A 21,536-nucleotide genomic window follows, 5' to 3' on the forward strand; every position below is an offset into this window, starting at 1 on the left:
CCTCCTAAACTCCAATGAATATAATCCCACGATCCTCAGACGTTCATCGTATGTCAGGCCTACCATTCCTGGGATCATCCGTGTGAATCTCCGCTGGACCCGCTCCAGTGCCAGTATGTCTTTCCTGAGGTGTGGGGCCCAAAATTGCTCACAGTACTCCAAATGGGGCCTAACCAGTTTTATAAAGCCTCAGAAGTACATCCCTGCTTTTGTATTCCAAGCCTCTTGAGATAAATGACAACATTACATTTGCTTTCTTAATTACGGACTCAACCTGCAAGTTTACCTTTAGAGAATCCTGGACTAGGACTCCCAAGTCCCTTTGCACTTTAGCATTATGAATTTTGTCACCGTTTAGAAAATAGTCCATGCCTCTATTCTTTTTTCCAAAGTGTACGACCTCGACCTATACAAATCCATCATGATCCTTGAACTAAAGGGAACAGCTGCTCCCTATCCACTCTGTCCATGCCCCTCATAATCTTGAACACCTCAATCACACCTCAGTATTTTCTGCTCCAACGAAAGCAACCCACGTCTATCCAACCTCTCTTCATAACTTAAATGTTCCATCCCAGGCAACATCCTGGTGAGTCTCCTCTGCACTCCCTCCAATGTGTTCACGTTCTTCCTATAATGTGGCGACCTGAACTGCACACAATATTCCAGCTGTGGCCTCACCAAAGTTCTATACAAATCCATCATGACCTCTCTGCTTTGAAATCTATACCCCGATTGATAAAGGCGAGTGTGCCATATACCTTTTTCAAAGAACAAAGAAAATTACAGCACAGGAACAGGCCCTAAGGCCCTCCAAGCCTGCACCGACCATGCTGCCCGACTTAACTAAAACCCCCTACCCTTCCGGGGACCATATCCCTCTATTCCCATCCTATTCATGCATTTGTCAAGACGCCCCTTAGAAGTCACGACCGTATCCGCTTCCACTACCTCCCCCAGCAATGAGTTTCAGGCACCCACTACTTTCTGTGTAAAAAATCTGCCTCGTACATCTCTTTTAAACCTTGCCCCTCGCACCTTAAACCTGTGCCCCCTAGTAATTGATTCTTCCACCCTGGGAAAAAGCTTCTGACTACCAACCCTATTAACGTGCCTTTCCGCCTTCAGAGATCCATGGACAAACACGCCAAGGTCCCTTTGTTCTTCGGAACTTCCCAGTGTCAGACCTTTCAAAATATCCTTGTCAAATTACTCTTTCCAAAGTGCATCAACTCACACTTTTCAGGGTTAAATTCCATCTGCCACTTATTCACCCATTTGACCATCTCGTCTATATCTTCCTGTAATCCAAGACACTCGGCCTCACTGTTAACTACCCGGCCAATCTTTGTGTCATTGGCAAACTTACTGATCCTACCCCCCACATAGTCATCTATGTCATTTACATAAATGACGAACAATAGGGGGCCCAGCACGGATCCCTGTCGTACGCCACTGGTCACTGGCCATTACATAAGCAATTCAGAGAAGGTGCACGAAGCTCATTCCTGGGATGAAAGGCTCATCTTATGAAGAACCGTTGAACAAGTCGGGTCTTTACCCATTGGCATTTGAAAGAATGAAAGTTCATCTCATTAAAAGGTCTAAGATCCTGAGGAGACTTGACAGGAAGGATACTCGAAACATAGAAACATAGAACAGTACAGCACAGTACAGGCCCTTCGGCCCACGATGTTGTGCCGAGCATTGTCCAAAACCAAGATCAAGCTATCCCACCTCCCTATCATTCTAGTGTGCTCCATGTGCCTATCCAATAACCGCTTGAAAGTTCCTAAAGTGTCCGACTCCATTATCACAGCAGGCAGTCCATTCCACGCCCCAACCACTTTCTGAGTAAAGAACCTACCTCGGACATCCCTCTTATATCTTCCACCATGAACCTTATAGTTATGCCCCCTAGTAACAGCTACATCCACCCGAGGAAATAGTCTCTGAACGTCCACTCTATCTATCCCCCTCATCATCTTATAAACTTCTATTAAGTCGCCTCTCAACCTCCTCTGCTCCAAAGAGAAAAGCCCTAGCTCCCTCAACCTTTCCTCATAAGACCTACCCTCCAAACCAGGCGGCATCCTGGTAAATCTCCTTTTCTCCTTTCCAGTGCTTCCACATCCGTCTTATAGTGAGGTGACCAAGACTGCACACAATATTCCAAATGTGGTCTCACCAAGGTCCTGTACAGTTGCAGCATAACCCCACGGCTCTTAAACTCAAACCCCCTGTTAATAAACGCAATTTTATGTTTTATGTTTTCATCAAAATTGCTTATGATGCTAAAGCGAAATATTTTGGATGCAGGAAATTCGGAATAAAAACAGAAAATTCTGGAAATACTCAGCATTTTGTGTTATTTACAGTATTATTTACTTTATACTGAATTAATAAATTCAGCACAATGTAAAGCATCCTTGGATGTTTTCAAGACCCATCCTCTGTAGGACACTTTTATACAATCCTGCCTCACGGGGTGGAAGGATTGTTTAACGCACTATTCCAGCCAATTCTACTGTAGAGAAAGGAAAGGAAGAACATCATCGGGCAAAGAGCAAGCGAGCAGTAGTAATAGGGGACTCGCTAGTTAGAGGCACAGACAGGCGTTTCTGTGGCCGTGATCGAGACTCCAGGGTCGTGTGTTGCCTCCCTGGTGCCAGGGTCAAGGATGTCTGAGTGGTTGCAGGACATTCTTAACGGGGAGGGTGGGCAACCAGAAGTCGTTGTACATACTGGCACCAATGACATAGGTAGAAAAAGGGTGAATATAGAGAGTTAGGCAGAAGGCTAAAGTGCAGGACCTTGAAGGTAGTAATTTCTGGACTACTACCGGTGCCACGTGGTAGTGGGAGTAGTGACGCGGTCAGTGTGGTTCTCCCTCAGGGCAAGTGACGTGGTCAGTGTGGCTCTCTCTCAGGGTCGGTAACACAGTCAGTGTGTGTCTCTCTTTCAGCGTCAGCGACACAGTCAGTGTGGCTCTCTCTCAGGGTCAGTCTGGCTCTCTCTCAGCATCAAAGACGCGGTCAGTGTGGCTGTCCCTCAGGGTCATAAGAACATAAGAACTAGGAGCAAGAGTAGGCCATCTGGCCCCGCGAGCCTGCTCCGCCATTCAATAAGATCATGGCTGATCTTTTTGTGGACTCAGCTCCACTTACCCGCCCGCTCACCATAATCCTTAATTCCCTTACTGTTCAAAAATTTTATCTATCCTTGCCTTAAAAACATTCAATGAGGTAGCCTCAACTGCTTCACTGGGCAGGGAATTCCACAGATTCACAACCCTTTTTGTGACGACGTTCCTCCTCAACTCAGTCCTAAATCTGCTCCTCCTTATTTTGAGGCCGTGCCCCCTAGTTCTAGTTTCACCTGCCAGTGGAACCAACTTCCCTGCTTCTATCTTATCTATTCCCTTCATAATCTTGTATGTTTCTATAAGATCTCCCCTCATTCTTCTGAATTCCAATGAGTGTATTCAGTCTCTCCTCATAAACCAACCCTCTCCACTCTGGAATCAACCTCGTGAATCTCCTCTGCACCCCCTCCAGTGCTAGTATATCCTTTCTCAAGTAAGGAGACCAAAACTGTACGCAATACTCCAGATGTGGCCTCACCAGCACCTTATACAGCTGCAACATAACCTCGCTGTTTTTAAACTCCATCCCTCGAGCAATGAAGGACAAAATTCCATTTACCTTCCTAATCACCTGCAAACCAACTCCTTGAGATTCCTGCACAAGGACATCCAGGTCTCTCTGCACAGCAACATGCTGCAATTTTTAACCATTTAAATAATAGTCCATTTTGCTGTTATTCCTACCAAAATGGATGACCTCACATTTACAAAATTCTTTTATTTAAAAAAAGTTATTTTAATTTTAATGGGAGGAGTGATGCTGGAGAGCTCATACTCATATCACACACAGGCACCTCTCTCTTCCTAACACATACACACACACATCTCCCTCATTCGCTCTCTCTCACACACACACTTGCTCCCTCTCTCATACACTCGATCTACACACTCACCCCCCCCTCACACACTGCCCCCCTCACACACACACCCCCTCACACACTCACCCCCTCTCACACACTCACTCCCCTCACACATAATACCCTCCACTCTCTCTCGCACACTCACCCCCTCTTTTGCACACTCACCCCCTCTCTCGCACACTCATCCCCTCTCTTGCACACTCACCCCCCTCACACATGATACCTTCCACTCTCTCTTGCACACTCACCCCTTCTCTCGCACACTGACCTCTGACTGGACCAGCAACATTTCAGTATTTTTCAGATGTGCCTGTCTTACAATGGACCCACTGGATTCTGGGGACCCCAGTTTAGGAAGCTCTGTGAGGTGATCTCTAATCCCTCTCGTTTTATTATTGTTACATTTGAATAGTTATACATGATTTACAATTGCTGAACAGATTATAAAACATTAAAGGTTGAATTAATTTACATCACAAGTTTAATTCCTGCTATGTTTTAGCCTTGACTTTCTCCAAGTTCTGGATGCCTTGATTGTTTGCATGGACTTGCTTCAGAAACAAACCATGTAAGTACTGGAATCACTTGGTAAAGATGTCAGAGGCTTCTATGCTGCACAGAAATTGTTGATGGGCTGGAAATGTTCCTTGATAGCATGGCTCGATTTTGCACATAAACAGGCAATGGAAACTTGGACGTAAAATGATCTTCGTAGCTCTGACAGTGAAAGCTCCCTCTCTTTGATGGGGTTCCAGCCCTGATTGGTTGTGCAACCTCTTCATGTGCCAAATTCATGTGCCAAATTTTGTTATTTCTTTGTAGAATACCTGGGAACGTGATAGAAATAGTTGTTCAGAATGAGCTGAAATGAGCTTCTGACGCCTTATTTGGCCTACTTCAACCTGTGTGACGTTTCCCGTCTCTGCACCTATCTTAGATCATCTGCTGCTGAAACCCTCATTCATACCTCTAGCCTTGATTATTTCAATTATCTCCTGGCTGGTGTCTCATTTTACATCTTCCATAAACTCAACCAAAACTCTGCTGCCTAACTCACCAAATCTCACTCACCCATTGCCTTTCTGCTCACTGACGACATGGTGGCACAGTTAGTAACAAAAGGCAATGTAATGACAGTAGAAGAAAAGAGACATAACTAACATAAAGATCAGAATACAATTCAAATGGATTGAAGATTGTCCACTTGGATAAGCATGGATTAATAAAGGAAAGCTTGTTGGTCTATATAGATAGACCAACAAGAGGCGAGGCCACATTGGATTTGGTACTGGGTAATGAACCAGGCCAGGTGTTAGATTTGGCGGGAGGTGAGCACTTTGGTGATAGTGACCACAATTCGATTACGTTTACCTTAGCAATGGAAAGGGATAGGTATATACCAAAGGGCAAGAGTTATAGCTGGGGGAAAGGAAATTGTGATGCGATTAGGCGAGATTTAGGTGGCATAGGCTGCCTGGTATGGAAGGGCTTAGTTATGAGGAGAGATTGGGTAAACTGGGGTTGTTCTCACTGGAAAGACGGAGGATGAGGGGAGACCTAATAGAGGTGTATAAAATTATGAAAGGCATAGATAGGGTGAACGGTGGGAAGCTTTTTCCCAGGTCGGTGGTGACGTTCACGAGGGGGTCATAGGTTCAAGGTGAGTGGGGGGGAGGTTTGACACGGATATCAGAAGGACGTATTTTACACAGCGGGTGGTGGGAGCCTGGAATGCGCTGCCGGGCAAGATGGTGGAGGCGGACACACTGGGAACGTTTAAGACTTATCTAGACAGCCACATGAACGGAGTGGGAATGGAGGGATACAAAAGAATGGTCTAGTTTGGAGCAGGGAGCAGGGAGCAGCGCGGGCTTGGAGGGCCGAAGGGCCTGTTCCTGTGCTGTATTGTTCTTTGTTCTTTGTTCTTTGACAGGAGGTAAAAGAGGAGGGGGAGTTTCATTTTTGATTAGGGAGAACATCACGGCAATACTGAAAGGGGATATATCCAAGGGTTCACCCACTATGTCTATATGGATAGAACTGAGAAATAAGAAGGGAGAGATCACTTTGATAGGATTGTACTACAGGCCCCCAAATAGCGGAAAATTGAGCAGCAAATATGTACGATACGGTAGCACAGTGGTTAGCACAGCTGCTTCGCAGCGCCACGGACCCGGGTTCGATTCCCAGCTTGGGTCACTATCTGTATGGAGTTTGCATGTTCTCCCCATGTCTGCGTGGGTTTCCAAAGAACAAAGAAAATTACAGCACAGGAACAGGCCCTTCGGCCCTCCAAGCCTGCACCGACCATGCTGCCCGCCTGAACTTAAACCCCCTACCCTTCTGGGGACCATTTCCCTCTATTCCCATCCTATTCATGTATTTGTCAAGACGTCCCTTAAAAGTCACTGTCATATCTGCTTCCACTACCTCCAATCTTTGTATCATCAGCAAATTTGCTGATCCAATTTACCACATTATCATCCAGATCATTGATATCGATGACAAACAACAATGGACCCAACACCGATCCCTGCGGCACACCACTAGTCACAGGCCTCCACTCAGAGAAGCAATCCTCCACAACCACTCTCTGGCTTCTTCCATTGAAAGAAGTTTAACAACACCAGGTTACCAACACCAGATATATCTTTGACTTCCGTTGGAGTCCGTTTTGATCTTTTCAATTTCTCACCAATGATCTCTGACTAAGTCACAATATAAATATTCCTCACCATAATTCCGGAGTCTAGAACTGAGGGTACCCTGGGCGCTTCGAAACCGCCCACTCAGGAAAGGCTGCCAGGTAGTGGATAGGCAGCAGTTTCCTTTTCTCTCTCTTGGGAGCGCTACTCTAGTGAAGTAGACGCAAGGTGGCCATTGTTTCATCGGCAAGAGAGAGAATCACTCGGGCATTGGTGGGGTTTGGGTGACGGAGAACCCAACCTAAAATAAGCCCAGTGGAGTTAAAAAGAGGGATCCCGCTACAACTTACTGTGTTTACCCCAGTCCAACGCCGGCATCTCCACATCACTTCTTCCATTGAGCCAATGTCTAATCCAATTTACTACCTCCCCATGTATACCCAGCGACTGAACCGTCCTAACTAACCTCCCATGAGGGACCTTGTCAAAGGCCTTGCTGAAATCCAGGTAGACAACATCCACCACCTTCCCTTCATCCACTTTCCTGGTAACCTCCTCGAAAAACTCTAATAGATTGGTCAAACATGACCTACCACGCACAAAGCCATGTTGACTCTCCCTAATAAGTCCCTGTCTATCCAATCTGCCATCTGTCTATCCATCTGCCATCTCACCGCCCAAGTCTCCAACCGATCTATATCCTGCTGTATCTTTGTGCCTTTGTTTAAGAAGGACTGCAGGGAAAAGCCTGGGAACTACAGTCTGGTGAGTCTAACGTCTGTAGTGGGTAAGATATTCTGAAAGACAGGATGTACAGGTATTTAGAGAGGCAAGGACTGATTAGGGACAGTAAGCATGGCTTTGTGAGTGGAAAATCATGTCTCACAAATTTAATTGAGTTTTTTGAAGGAGTAACCAAGAAGGTAGATGAGGGCAGTGCAGTTGATGTTGTCTACATGGACTTTAGCAAGGCCTTTGACAAGGTACCTCATGGTAGGCTGTTGCATAAGGTTAAATCTCACAGGTTCCAGGGTTAGGTAACCAACTGGATACAAAATTGGTTGACGACAGAAGACAGAGGGTGGTTGTAGAGAGTTTTTCAAACTGGAGGCCTGTGACCAGTGGTGTGCCTCAGAGATCAGTGCTGCGCCAACTGTTATTTGTCATTTATATTAATGATTTGGATGAGAATATATGGGGCATGGTTAGTAAGTTTGCAGATGACACCAAGATTGGTGACATTGTGGACAGTGAAGAAGGTTATTTAGGATTGCAATGAGATCTTGATCAATTGGGCCAGTGGGCTGATGAATGGCAGATGGAGTTTAATTTAGATAAATGTGAAGTGATGCATTTTAGTAGATCAAACCAGGGCAGGACTTACTCAGTTAATGGTAGGGCATTGGGGAGAGTTATAGAACAAAGCGATCTAGGAGTACAGGTTCATAACTTCTTGAAAGTGGAATTACAAGTGGACAGAGTGGTGAAGAAGGCATTCGACATGCTTGGTTTCATTGGTCAGAACATTGAATACAGGAGTTGGGACGTCTTGTTGAAGTTGCGCAAGACATTGGTAAGGCCACACTCGGAATACTGTGTACAGTTCCGGTCACCCTATTATAGAAAGGATATTATTAAACTAGAAAGAGTGCAGAATAGATTTACTAGAGTGCTACCAGGACTTGATGATTTGAGTTATCAGGAGAGGCTGGATGGACTAGGACTTTTTTTCCCTGGAGCGTAGGAAGCTGAGGGGTGATCTTATAGAGGTCTATAAAATAATATGGGGCATAAATAAGGTAGATAGTCAACATCATTTAGGGCGGCAAGGTAGCACAGTGGTTAGCACTGCTGCTTCACAGCTCCAGGGACCTGGGTTCGATTCCTGGCTTGGGTCACTGTCTGTGTGGAGTTTGCACATTCTCCTCGTGTCTGCGTGAATTTCCTCTGGGTGCTCCGGTTTCCTCCCACAGTCCAAAGATGTGCGGGTTAGGTTGATTGGCCATGTTAAAATTGCCCCTTAGTGTCCTGAGATGCATAGGTTAGAGGGATTAGTGGGTAAAATATGTAGGGATCTGGGAGCAGGGTCTGGGTGGGATTGTGGTCAGTGCAGACTCGATGGGCCAAATGGCCTCTTTCTGTACTGTAGGGTTTCTATGATTTCTATGATCTTTTCCCAAAGGTAGGGGAGTCTAAAGGTCGAGAGCATAGGTTTAAGGTGAGAGGCGAGAGATACAAAAAGAAAGGATCCAGAGGGGCAATGTATTCACTCAGAGGGTGGTGAGTGTCTGGAATGAGCTGCCAGAGGCAGTAGTAGAGGCGGGTACAATTTAGACATGGGTAAGATGGGTGTAGAGGGATATGGGCCAAATGCAGACAATTGGGACTAGAATCATAGAATCTTACAGTGCAGAAGGAGGCCATTCAGTCCATTGAGTCTGCACCAACCACAATCCCATCCAGGCCCTATCTCCATAATCCCATTTACCCTAGCTAGTTTCCCTGACACTAAGGGGCAATTTAGCATGACCAATCCACCTAACCCGCACATCTTTGGACAGTGGGAGGGAATCGGAGAACCCGGAAGAAACCCATGCAGACATGGGGAAAATGTGCAAACTCCACACAGACAGTGACCCAAGCCGGGAATTGAACCCGGGTCCCTGGTGCTGTGCAGAAGCAGTGCTAACCACTGTGCCACCTTGCCACCCCTAGCTTAGTGGTTAAAACTGGGCGGCATGGACAAGTTGGGCCGAAGGGCCTGTTCCATGCTGTAAAGCTCCATGATTCTATGACGAGTAAATTAATACTTTGGACTTGGGGATACAGATACGATATTGACATTCGCAAATGACATGCAACTTGGAAGTGTAGTAAATAGTTAAGTAGATAGGAATAGAATTCAGGAGGATAGCGACAGAGGTGGAATTGGTAGACACATAGAAACATAGAAAACTACAGCACAAAACAGGCACTTCGGCCCCACAAGTTGTGCCGAACATATCCCTACCTTTTAGACCTACCTATAACCCTCCATCCTATTAAGCCCCATGTACTCATCCAGGAGTCTCTTAAAAGACCCTATTGAGTTTGCCTCCACCACCACTGACGGCAGCCGATTCCACTCGCCCACCACCCTCTGTGTGAAAAACTTCCCCCTAACATTTCCCCTGTACCTACCCCCCAGCACCTTAAACCTGTGTCCTCTCGTAGCAGACATTTCCACCCTGGGAAAAAGCCTCTGAGAATCCACCCGATCTATGCCTCTCAACATCTTATATACCTCTATTGGGTCTCCTCTCATCCTACGTCTCTCCAAGGAGAAAAGACCGAGCTCCCTCAGCCTATCCTCATAAGGCACGCCACTCAATCCAGGCAACATCCTTGTAAATCTCCTCTGCACCCTTTCAATCTTTTCCACATCCTTCCTGTAATGAGGCGACCAGAACTGAGCACAGTACTCCAAGTATCCCCGGACTCCTAAACTCAATCCCTCGATTGATAAAGGCCAGCACACCATACGCCTTCTTAACCACCTCCTCCACCTGCGGGGCCGATTTTAGAGTCCTATGGACCTGGACCCCAAGGTCCTTCTGATCCTCTACAGTACTAAGAGTCTTTCCCTTTATACTGTAGTCCTTCATCCCATTTGACCTGCCAAAATGGACCACTACGCATTTATCTGGGTTGAAGTCCATCTGCCACTTGTCCGCCCAGTCTTGCATCCTATCTATGTCCCTCTGTAACTTCTGACATCCCTCCAGACTATCCACAACCCCACCAACCTTCGTGTCATCGGCAAACTTACCAACCCATCCCTCCGCTTCCTCATCCAGGTCATTTATGAAAATGACAAACAGCTGGGGCGCACCACTGGTGACCGACCTCCATTTAGAAAAAGACCCATCTATACCCACTCTCTGCCTCCTTTGGGCAAGCCAGTTCTGTATCCACAGGGCAGCAGCCCCTTGGATCCCATGCCCTCTCACTTTTTCTAGAAGCCTTGCATGGGGGACCTTATCGAACGCCTTGCTAAAATCCATATAAATCACATCTACCGCTTTCCCTTTGTCAATGTGTTTCGTCACATTTTCGAAGAACTCCACCAGGCTCGTAAGGCACGATCTGCCTTTGACAAAGCCATGCTGAGTATTCTTGAGCAAACTAAACCTCTCTAAATGCTCATAAATCCTGTCCCTTAGGATCTTCTCCAACGGCTTACCAACCACTGAGGTTAGACTCACCGGTCGGTAATTTCCTGGGCTATCCCTATTCTCCTTCTTGAAAATAGGAACCACATCCGCAATCCTCCGGCACCTCTCCCGTCTCCAGCGACGACGCAAAGATCATCGCCAGAGGCTCTGCAATCTCTTCCCTCGTCTCCCACAGTAACCTGGGGTACATCCCATCCGGACCCGGTGACTTATCTATCTTGATGCCATTCAAAGATTCCAGCACAACCTCTTTGTTAAAGTCCACATACTCAATCTTTTCAGTCCACCGCAAGCCCACAGTACATCCACCCATGTCCTTTCTCCTCTGTGAAAACCGAGGCAAAATACTCATTAAGCACCTCTGCCATTTCTACTGGTTCCGTACTGATTTTCCCGCCTTCACCTTTTATAGGCCCTATTCCTTCACATCTCATCCTTTTACTCTTCACATATTTATAGAATGCCTCAGGGTTTTCCTTAATCCTACTTGCCAAGGCCTTCTCGTGACCCCTTCTGGCTCTCCTAATTTCCTTCTTTAGTCCCTTCCTACAAGCCGTATACTCATCTAGATCCCTATCTTCGCCAAGCTCTCTGAACCTTTTGTATGCTTTCCTTTTCTTCGCGACTAGGTCCCGCACAGCTTTCGTGCACCACAGTTCCTTTAACCTACCAACTCCTCCCTGTCTGCTCGGAACATTGTCCTGTAGAACCCTAGACAGACATTCTTTGAAAAACTGCCACCTCTCTTCAATAGATTTTCCCGAGAATACCTCCTTCCAATTTACTCCTCTAATTTGCTGCCTTATGTCTTCATATTTCCCCATACTCCATATAAACGCTTTCCTAGCTTGCCTGATCCTCTCTTTTTCCAATGCAAGCATAAAGGAGATAGAGTTATGATCGCTATCCCCAAGATGCTCTCCCATTGAGAGATCTGACACCTGTCCAGGCTTATTGGTCAGTATCAGATCAAGTACAGCCTCTCTTCTTGTAGGCTTGTCCACATGCTGTGTCAGGAAACCCTCCTGAACACACCTAACAAACTCCTCCCCATCCAATCCCCTTCCCCTAGGGATATTCCAATCTATGTTTGGGAAATTAAAGTCTCCCATCACAACAACTCTGCTATTATTGCAACTCTCTAGGATCTGTTTCCCTATCTGCTCCTCCACCTCCCTGTCACTATTGGGCGGCCTATAGAAAACTCCCAGCAAAGTGATCGACCCCTTCCCACTCCGAACTCCCACCCACAGAGACTCTGCAGACAATCCCTCCACAGCATACACCTTCTCTACAGCTGTGACACTATTCCTGATCAGCAGTGCCACTCCACCCCCTCTCTTGCCTCCCTCCCTGTCCTTCCTGAAACATCTGAATCCCGGCACCTGTAGTATCCAGTCCTGTCCCTGAGACATCCAAGTCTCCGTAATGGCCACCACATCACACTTCCAGGCATCGATCCGTGCTCTGAGCTCATCCCCTTTATTCACTATACTCCTGGCATTAAAGTAAACACATCTCAATCCTTTGGTCTGAGCTCTCCCCTTCTCTATCCCCCGTCCATCCTCCCTCTTGCACCGTCTATAACCCTTCTCTGTTTGCGAACTAACTTCCTCGCTCCCAGTCACCTCGTCTTGATCCCCTCCCCCCAACCTATCGAGTTTAAACTCTCCCCAGTAGCCTTAGCCAAACTTCCCGCCAGGATATTGGTCCCCCTGGGATTCAAGTGCCACCCGTTTTTTGTGTACAGGTCACACCTGCCCCTAAAGAGGTCCCAATGGTCCAGGAACCTGAATCCCTGCCCCCTGCACCAGTCCCTCAGCCACACATTCATCCTCCACCTCACTCCATTCCTGCCCTCACCCTCTCGTGGCACAGGCAGCAATCCTGAGATTACTACCTTTGCTTTCCTCCTTCTCAGCTGTCTCCCTAATTCCCTATACTCTCTTTTCATGACCCCTTCCCCCTTCCTTCCCACATCAGCGGTACCAATATGTACCGCTACCTCTGGCTCCTCTCCCTCCCCGCTCAGGATTTCTGGGAGTCGACCAGCGACATCCTGGATCCCAGCCCCAGGGAGGCAGATCACCATCCGAGACTCCCACCTGCCTCCGCAAAAACGCCTGTCCAACCCCCTTACTGTTGAGTCCCCGATTAACACTGCCTTCCTCCTCTTTTCCTTAGCCCTCTGAGTTACAGGGCCGGACTCCACTCCGGAGACACGGCCACTGCTGCTTCCCCCAGGTGGGCTGTCCCCCCCAGGAGCACTTGTTGTGTAGGGGCATTTCCACCGGGGTGCTCTCAATCACCCAAGCTTTACCCTTCCTGGCCGTCACCCACTTGGCCTCCACCCGTGGCCCTGGTGTGACCACCTGATGATAGTTTTTGTCTATCACCTCCTCATTCTCCCTTAACAGCCTAAGATCCTTGAGCTGCACTTCCAGCTCCTTAGCACGGCCCCTCAGGAACCGCAGCTCGACACACCCCTCACAGATGTGGATGTCCGGGAGGCCAGGTGCCTCCAGGGCCTCCCACATCGTACACTGGGAACAACACACTGGCTTCACACTCATATTTGCCCCTTTATACCAAGGTACACAGAGAAAAGTAAATAAGAATGAAAAAACTCACCCCTGCTCGCCCTGTCCCCCGAAGCCCTGTGAGCCAAAGCCCTTATCGCTCACATTCTGCTCCCTGCTCACTCCCTGCCCGCTCCCGACGCTGCCCGCTGTATACTGCAGCCTACCTTTTATACTTTGCGCGCTTAACAACAACCCTTCCCCGACTCCTTAGCAGCCCACTTCCGGTTTTCAGTTTAAAATTAAGAAAAATACTACTACACATGACAGAATAAATTCAGCAAAGCAAATGTTTCACAGATTACGACAGTGCAGAAGTGTCTGCACCGACGCATGAAAGGCCCTGACCTGCCCACCTGATCCCACGTGCCAGCACTTGGCCCACAGCCTTGAATGTTACGACATGCCAAGTACTCATCCAAGTATTTTTTTAAAGGATGTGAGGCATCCCGCCTCCACCACCCTCCCAGGCAGCGCATTCCAGACCGTCACCACCCTCTGAGTAAAAAGGTTTTTCCACAAATCCCCCCTAAACCTCCCACCCCTCACTTTTAACTTGTGTCCCTTCGTAACTGACCCTTGAACTAAGGGGAACAACTGCTCCCTATCCACCCTGTCCATGCCCCTCATAACCTTGAACACCTCAATCAGGTTGCCCCTCAGTCTTCCCTGCTCCAGAGAAAACAAACCAAGCTTATCCAACCTCTCTTCATAATTTAAATGTTCCACCCCAGGCAGCATCCTGGTAAATCTCCTCTGCAACCCCTCCAGTGCGTTCACGTCCTTCCTATGATGTGGCAACCGGAACTGCACACAGTATTCCAGCTGCGGCCTCACCAAAGTTGTTTACAACTCTCTGCTTTTGTAATCTATACCCCGATTGATAAAGGCGAGTGTGCCATATGCCTTTTTCACCACCCCATTAACCTGCCTTTCCGCCTTCAGAGATCTATAGACAAACACGCCAAGGTCCCTTTGTTCTTTGGAACTTCCCAGTTTCAGACCTTTCAAAGTATCCTCCCTTGTCCAACTATTCCTTCCAAAGTGCTTCACTTCACACTTTTCAGGGTTAAATTCAATCTGTCACTTATCTGCCCATTTGACCATCTCGTCTATATCTTCCTGTAACCCAAGACACTCAGCCTCACTGTTAACCACCCGGCCAATCTTTGTGTCATCGGCAAACTTACTGATCCTACCCCTCACATAGTCATCTATGTTATTTACATAAATGACGAACAATAGGTTTGATTTGATTTATTATTGTCACTTGTATTAACATACAGCGAAAAATATTGTTTCTTGCGCGCTATACAGACAAAACATACCATTCATAGAGAAGGAAACGAGAGAGTGCAGGATGTAGTGTTACAGTCATAGCTAGGGTGTAGAGAAAGATCAACTTAATCCAAGGTAAATCCATTCAAAAGTCTGACATCAGCAGGGAAGAAGCTGTTCTTGAGTCAGTTGGTACGTGACCTCAGACTTTTGTATCTTTTTCCCGAAGGAAGAAGGTGGAAGAGAGAATGTCCGGGGTGTGTGGGGTCCTCGATTATGCTGGCTGCTTTGCCGAGGCAGCGGGAAGTGTAGACAGAGTCAATGGATGGGAGGCTGGTTTGCGTGATGGATTGGGCTGCATTCACGACCTTTTGTAGTTCCTTGTGGTCTTGGGCAGAGCAGGAGCCAGACCAAGCTGTGATACAACCAGAAAGAATGCTTTATATGGTGCATCTGTAAAGGTTGGTGAGAGTTGTAGTTGACATGCCAAATTTCCTTAGTCTTCTGAGAAAGTAGAGGTGTTGGTGGGCTGTCTTAACTATAGTGTCGGCATGGGGGGAACCAGGACAGGTTGTTGGTGATCTGGGCACCTAAAAACTTGAAGCTCTCGACCCTTTCTACTTTGTCCCCGTTGATGTAGACAGGGACATGTTCCCTTTACGCTTCCTGAAGTCGTGACAATCTTCTTGACATTGAGGGAGAGATTATTGTTGCCACACCAGTTCACCGGATTCTCGATCTCATTCCTGTACTCTGTCTCATCATTGTTTGAGATCCGACCCACTACGGTGCTGTCGTCAGCAAACTTGAAAATCGAATTGGAGGGGAATTTGGCCACACAGTCATAGGTGTATAAGGAGTATAGTATTGGGCTGAGAACACAGCCTTGTGGGGCACCGGTGTTGAGGATGATTGTGGAGGAAGTGTTGTTGCCTATCCTTACTGATTGTGGGCTGTGAGTTAGGAAGTTCAGGGTCCCCAGAGGGAGGTGCCAAGGCAATAGGGGCCCAGCACTGATCCCTGTGGTATGCCACTGGTCACTGGCCTCCAGTCACTAAAATAGCCATTTGTCACCTACCGCTAAGCCAATTATGAATCCACCTTGTCAGATCACCCTGTATCCCATGTGCATTAGCCATCTTAATAAGTCTCCCATGTTGGACTTTGTCAAAGGCTTTGCTGAAATCCATGTAAACCCCATCAACGCACTATCCTTAGCACACACTTGGTTACATGCTCAAAAAATTCAATCAAATTTGTTAGGCATGACCTCCCTCTGACAAAACCTTGCTGACTATCCCTGATCAAACCTTGCCTCTCCAAATGGAGATAGATTACCTCCTTCAGAATCTTCTCCAGTAGTTTCCCAACCACAGATGTGAGACTCACTGGTTTGTCTCTACAACCTTTCTTAAATAGTGGGATCACATTAGCTGTGCTCCAGTCCTCTGGCACCTCCCCAGTAAGAAGTTTAACAACACCAGGTTAAAGTCCAACAGGTTTATTTGGTAGCAAAAGCCACACAAGCTTTCGGAGCTCTAAGCCCCTTCTTCAGGTGAGTGGGAATTCTGTTCACAAACAGAGCTTATAAAGACACAGACTCAGTTCACATGAATAATGGTTGGAATGCGAATACTTACAACTAATCAAGTCTTTAAGAAACAAAACAATGTGAGTGGAGAGAGCATCAAGATAGGCTAAAAAGATGTGTATTGTCTCCAGACAAGACAGCCAGTGAAACTCTGCAGGTCCACGCAACTGTGGGAGTTACAAATAGTGTGACATGAACCCAACATCCCGGTTGAGGCCATCCTCGTGTGTGCGGAACTTGGCTATCAGTTTCTGCTCAGCGACTCTGCTCTGTCGTGTGTCGCGAAGGCCGCCTTGGAGAACGCTTACCCGAAGATCAGAGGCCGAATGCCCGTGACCGCTGAAGTGCTCCCCAACAGGAAGAGAACAGTCTTGCCTGGTGATTGTCGAGCGGTGTTCATTCATCCGTTGTCGCAGCGTCTGCATAGTTTCCCCAATGTACCATGCCTCGGGACATCCTTTCTTGCAGCGTATCAGGTAGACAACGTTGGCCGAATTGCAAGAGTATGTACCGTGTACCTGGTGGATGGTGTTCTCACGTGAGATGATGGCATCTGTGTCGATGATCCGGCACGTCTTGCAGAGGTTGCTGTGGCAGGGTTGTGTGGTGTCATGGTCACTGTTCTCCTGAAGGCTGGGTAGTTTGCTGCGGACAATGGTCTGTTTGAGGTTGTGCGGTTGTTTGAAGGCAAGAAGTGGGGGTGTGGGGATGGCCTTGGCGAGATGTTCGTCTTCATCAATGACATGTTGAAGGCTCCGGAGAAGATGCCGTAGCTTCTCCGCTCCGGGGAAGTACTGGACAACGAAGGGTACTCTGTCCACTGTGTCCCGTGTTTGTCTTCTGAGGAGGTCGGTGCGGTTTTTCGCTGTGGCGCGTTGGAACTGTTGATCAATGAGTCAAGCGCCATATCCTGTTCTTATGAGGGCATCTTTCAGCGTCTGGAGGTGTCTGTTGCGATCCTCCTCATCCGAGCAGATCCTGTGTATACGGAGGGCTTGTCCGTAGGGGATGGCTTCTTTAACGTGTTTAGGGTGGAAGCTGGAGAAGTGGAGCATCGTGAGGTTATCCGTGGGCTTGCGGTACAGTGAGGTGCTGAGGTGACCGTCCTTAATGGAGATGCGTGTGTCCAAGAATGCAACCGATTCCGGAGAGTAGTCTATGGTGAGCCTGATGGTGGGATGGAACTTGTTGATGTCATCATAGAGTTGTTTCAGTGATTGTTCACCATGAGTCCAAAGGAAGAAAATGTCATCGATGTATCTAGTGTATAGCATCGGTTGAAGGTCCCGTGCGGTGAAGAAGTCTTGTTCGAACCTGTGCATGAAGATGTTGGCATATTGAGGTGCGAATTTTGTCCCCATGGCTGTTCCGTGTGTCTGGATGAAGAACTGGTTGTTGAAGGTGAAGATATTGTGGTCCAGGATGAAGCGGATGAGATGTAAAATTGCATCTGGAAACTGGCAGTTGTTGGCGCTGAGCACTGAGGCCGTTGCAGCAATGCCATCGTCATGGGGGATGCTGGTGTAGAGTGCCGAGATATCCATTGTGACGTATTCATGTAAATTGAGTCTGTGTCTTTATAAGCTCTGTTTGTGAACAGAATTCCCACTCACCTGAAGAAGGGGCTTAGAGCTCCGAAAGCTTGTGTGGCTTTTGCTACCAAATAAACCTGTTGGACTTTAACCTGGTGTTGTTAAACTTCTTACTGTGTTTACCCCAGTCCAACGCCAGCATCTCCACATCATGACCTCCCCAGTAGCCAGGGAAGAATTAAAAATTTCAGTCAGAGCCCCTGAAATTTCTTCCCTTGCCTCCCACAACAGCCTGGGATACAATTCATCTGGACCCGGAGATTTGTCCACTTTTAAGCCCGCCAATACCTTGTCACGTTCTATGATAATTTTCTCTCGAGTCTCACAGCCTCTCTACTCCCCGAGTTCCATAACTCCTCCTTCCATAAATACCTCCTCATTCTCATGGGTGAAGACAGATGTGAAATATTCATTTAATACACGACCAATGTCCTTTTCTGTCTTTCACACTCACTCTGGACAAGTACTTTGACTCTACTGCAACCAGTACCCCTTTATTCTTTCATGGGTTGTGGGCATCTTTGGCAAAGCAAGCATTCCTAATTCTCCTTGAACTGAGTGGTTTGCTTGGCCATTTCAGAGGGCATTTAAGAGTTAACTACATTGCTGTGGGTCTATAGTCTCATGTAGGACAGACCAGCTAAGGATGGCGGATTCCTTCCCTAAAGAACATTAGTGAACACTTAGGTTTTTTAAACAATTGATAACAGTTATTACGGTCATGATTACTGAGACCAGCATTATATTTCAGATTTATGAATTGAATTCAAATTCCACTAGCTGCCTTGGTGGGATTTGAACCCTTGGCCCCAGAGCATCAACCCGGGCCTCTGAATGAACAGTTCAATGACATTAACCATGCCACCATCTCCCTATTCCTTTTGTCTTCTGTTCCATGACATTTTTGTTTTTTATTCTCTCTCATACTCTACCTCATCTCAGATATTTCCTTTTGTTCTCTTCCGCTCCTTTTGATGGCATAGAACCCATCACGTTTTTACCCTCCAATTCTGAAGAAGATTCATATTCGTCGGAAAACTTTAGGTGGGATATTCTGCTCTGGACTACAGTATATTTTGTTGTGGTGGATGCAACCTACCATTGGCCTGAGGCTGGATCTTCTGATCCCGCCGCTGTCAATGGAATTTCCTGCTATATGCACCGGCCGGCGCAAATGGCTGGAAAATTCCGGACTTTAACTTTGTTTCTCTGTCCACAGATACTGCCAGACCTGCTATTTCCAGCACTTTCTGCTTCTATTTCAGACTTCTAGCATGTGCAATATTTTGCTTTTATTATGGGTCAGGAAGGGGTTCAAATGGAGCATACCACCGCCAGCAACCAATTGGGCCAAGTGCTGTAGTGCTGTATCCACTAATATGCTTTCTATGTATATATGTATATTGGTTTCATGTCCACTGACAGCTCATTGAAAATTCACAACTTCTAAGCAGCTAGGATTTCTATGATCCTACGAATCTGGCCATTTGTGCTTCCTCCACTCCTTTTGCTTCGTCAGTGACAGATGTGCCTTCAGCTGTTTAGCTCATCAGCTTGGATTCTTGTCTTAAACCCCTAAACGAACATACATACTAACAAATGAATTAGGAGTGGGTCATTTGGCCCCTCGAGCCTCCTCCACCATTCAACAAGATCCTGGCTATTCTGGTTGTAACCTCCTGCCTACTCCCAATAATATTTCATCTCGTTGTTTATCAAGAATCAATCTACCGCTATCTGAAAAAGATTCAAAGACTCTGGGGGCGACCATACCATTGCACCCTGCTGGCCAATGGGTGGGGTGAGCCAGTAAGATCGCAAGATTGCATCTGATTTCTTGCTTCTCATGATCTTACCGGCAACAGATATCCGGTGTGATCAGCTTTGCATCCGAAAAGGGCATGAGGGTGATTATAATATTTACATTTATTTTATATCTAATTTGAATGGAATTAGCAGGCCTGGGATGGAATCGTCTGGGCTCACTTGCCTCTGTGGCCTGGCCAGGGAAGGTTCCCTCCAGCAAGGATCACATATGGTCCCCCATCTTGCCGGTAGAACTAGATGCTACTGAAGTGCCCCCAGGAGGTCGGAGGCAAAGGGGTGCCCCACTGGACACCCTGGCACTGCCATCCTGGCACCCTGCTAGTGCCTGGTGGGCACTGCGCAGTGGCAAGGGGCTGGAGCTTGAGGGAGCGGAGCCAACTGGGGAGCAGGGCCAGATTGAGGAAAGGTTGAGGGAACTTGGGCTTTTCTCTTTGGAGCGGAGGAGGTTGAGAGGAGACTTGATAGAGGTTTATAAGATGATAAGGGGGATAGATAGAGTGAACGTTCAAAGATTATTTCCTCGGGTGAATGGAGCGGTAACTAGGGGGCATAACTATACGGTTCATGGTGGGAGATATGGGAAGGATGTCCGAGGTAGGTTTTTTACTCAGAGAGTGTTTGGGGTGTGGAATGGACTGCCTGCAGGGATAGTGGAGTCAGAAACTTTAGGAACATTTAAGAAGCTATTGGATAGGCACATCGAGCACTTCTGGATGATAGGGAGGAAATAGCTTGATCTGGGTTTCAGACAAAACTCGGCACAACATCGCGGGCCGAAAGGCCTGTTCTGTGCTGTACTGTTCTATGTTCGAGATTGGGATGGGCTGTTCAGTGGGTGGGGGGGGGAGGGGGGGGGGCGGCGGTGGGGGGGAACAGCTGCTACTCTGCAGTTGCGATCAGTGGGGGGAGGAGGGAGCCATGATCGGCCGTGGAGCCCTGCAGTAGCGGGGGAAAGGGAGGTCGTGGTGGGGTTGCTTGATCACAATGGCTGGCTTTAGAGTAGAGGCAGTGATAGGTCTCGGTGCTCTCAGAGCACAGAAACCGGCACATGCGCAATTGCACCCTCTGCTGCTATCAGCTGGCTTTTGGGCAATTTAGGTCCTACGCACTCCCCTGACTGGCGAATTTCAAGTTTGTCAAGATTTTTTTTGTCAGAGTCAGATAATATTTTGATTTTTAAGTTGCCCAAAGGTGCTAATTTCTCCCATTTTCACGCTTGTTTGGGACTTAGAATTCTTTGGTAAGATCGCCCTTTTGCTTCCACTGCCTTTTGAGATCCAAAGACTCATGTCCTTCTGAGAGAAAACACTTTTTCTCATCTCAGTCCTAAATGGGTGACCCCTTATTTTTCCACATCCATCCTCTTCAGACCCCTTGGGATTTTGTATGCTTCAATCAAGTCACCACTTACTCTTTTAAACCCCAGTGGATGCAAGTCTAACTTGTCCAGCCTTTCCTCATAGGACAATCTTTCTAATCCAGGCATTAGTCTGATATTTCCTATCCTTTTAAGACCCTTCTTAAATCTTGTGGAGGAAAGCACAAACAGAATATCTGAATGGACTGATCCTTTACTTCCCTGGCATGATGTGGCTCTACTCAATCAGTTTTCTACCATTTTGCCTTTTAGGGGAAAGAAGTATGAGAAATTACATATCGCAGTGTTCACTGATCTGAACAGTCCCTTCAGTTCCGACCAGTTGGATGTCATCACTACCAGTATGAAAAAGTTTGGGATCACATTGCAGTTCTTGTGAGTACTGATCCTTGCATTTTATTCAGATGTAGAGTTGGTCAGGTCAGAT

General features: G+C 47.2%; 1 protein-coding gene across 1 annotated transcript in view; it reads left to right on the forward strand.

Moving 5' to 3' along the window:
* Nucleotides 1-21,536, forward strand: part of LOC144503445 (X-ray repair cross-complementing protein 5-like) — a 292,714-nt gene that overhangs the window by 45,327 nt on the left and 225,851 nt on the right. The window contains exons 4-5 of the mRNA XM_078227765.1: nucleotides 4,525-4,573; nucleotides 21,362-21,484. Of these exons, the coding sequence (XP_078083891.1) occupies nucleotides 4,525-4,573; nucleotides 21,362-21,484 (172 nt within the window). The remainder of the gene's footprint in view (nucleotides 1-4,524; nucleotides 4,574-21,361; nucleotides 21,485-21,536) is intronic.

The sequence above is a fragment of the Mustelus asterias genome, chromosome 14 (genome assembly GCF_964213995.1).
Source record: "Mustelus asterias chromosome 14, sMusAst1.hap1.1, whole genome shotgun sequence".
Classification (NCBI taxonomy): Eukaryota; Metazoa; Chordata; class Chondrichthyes; order Carcharhiniformes; family Triakidae; genus Mustelus; species Mustelus asterias.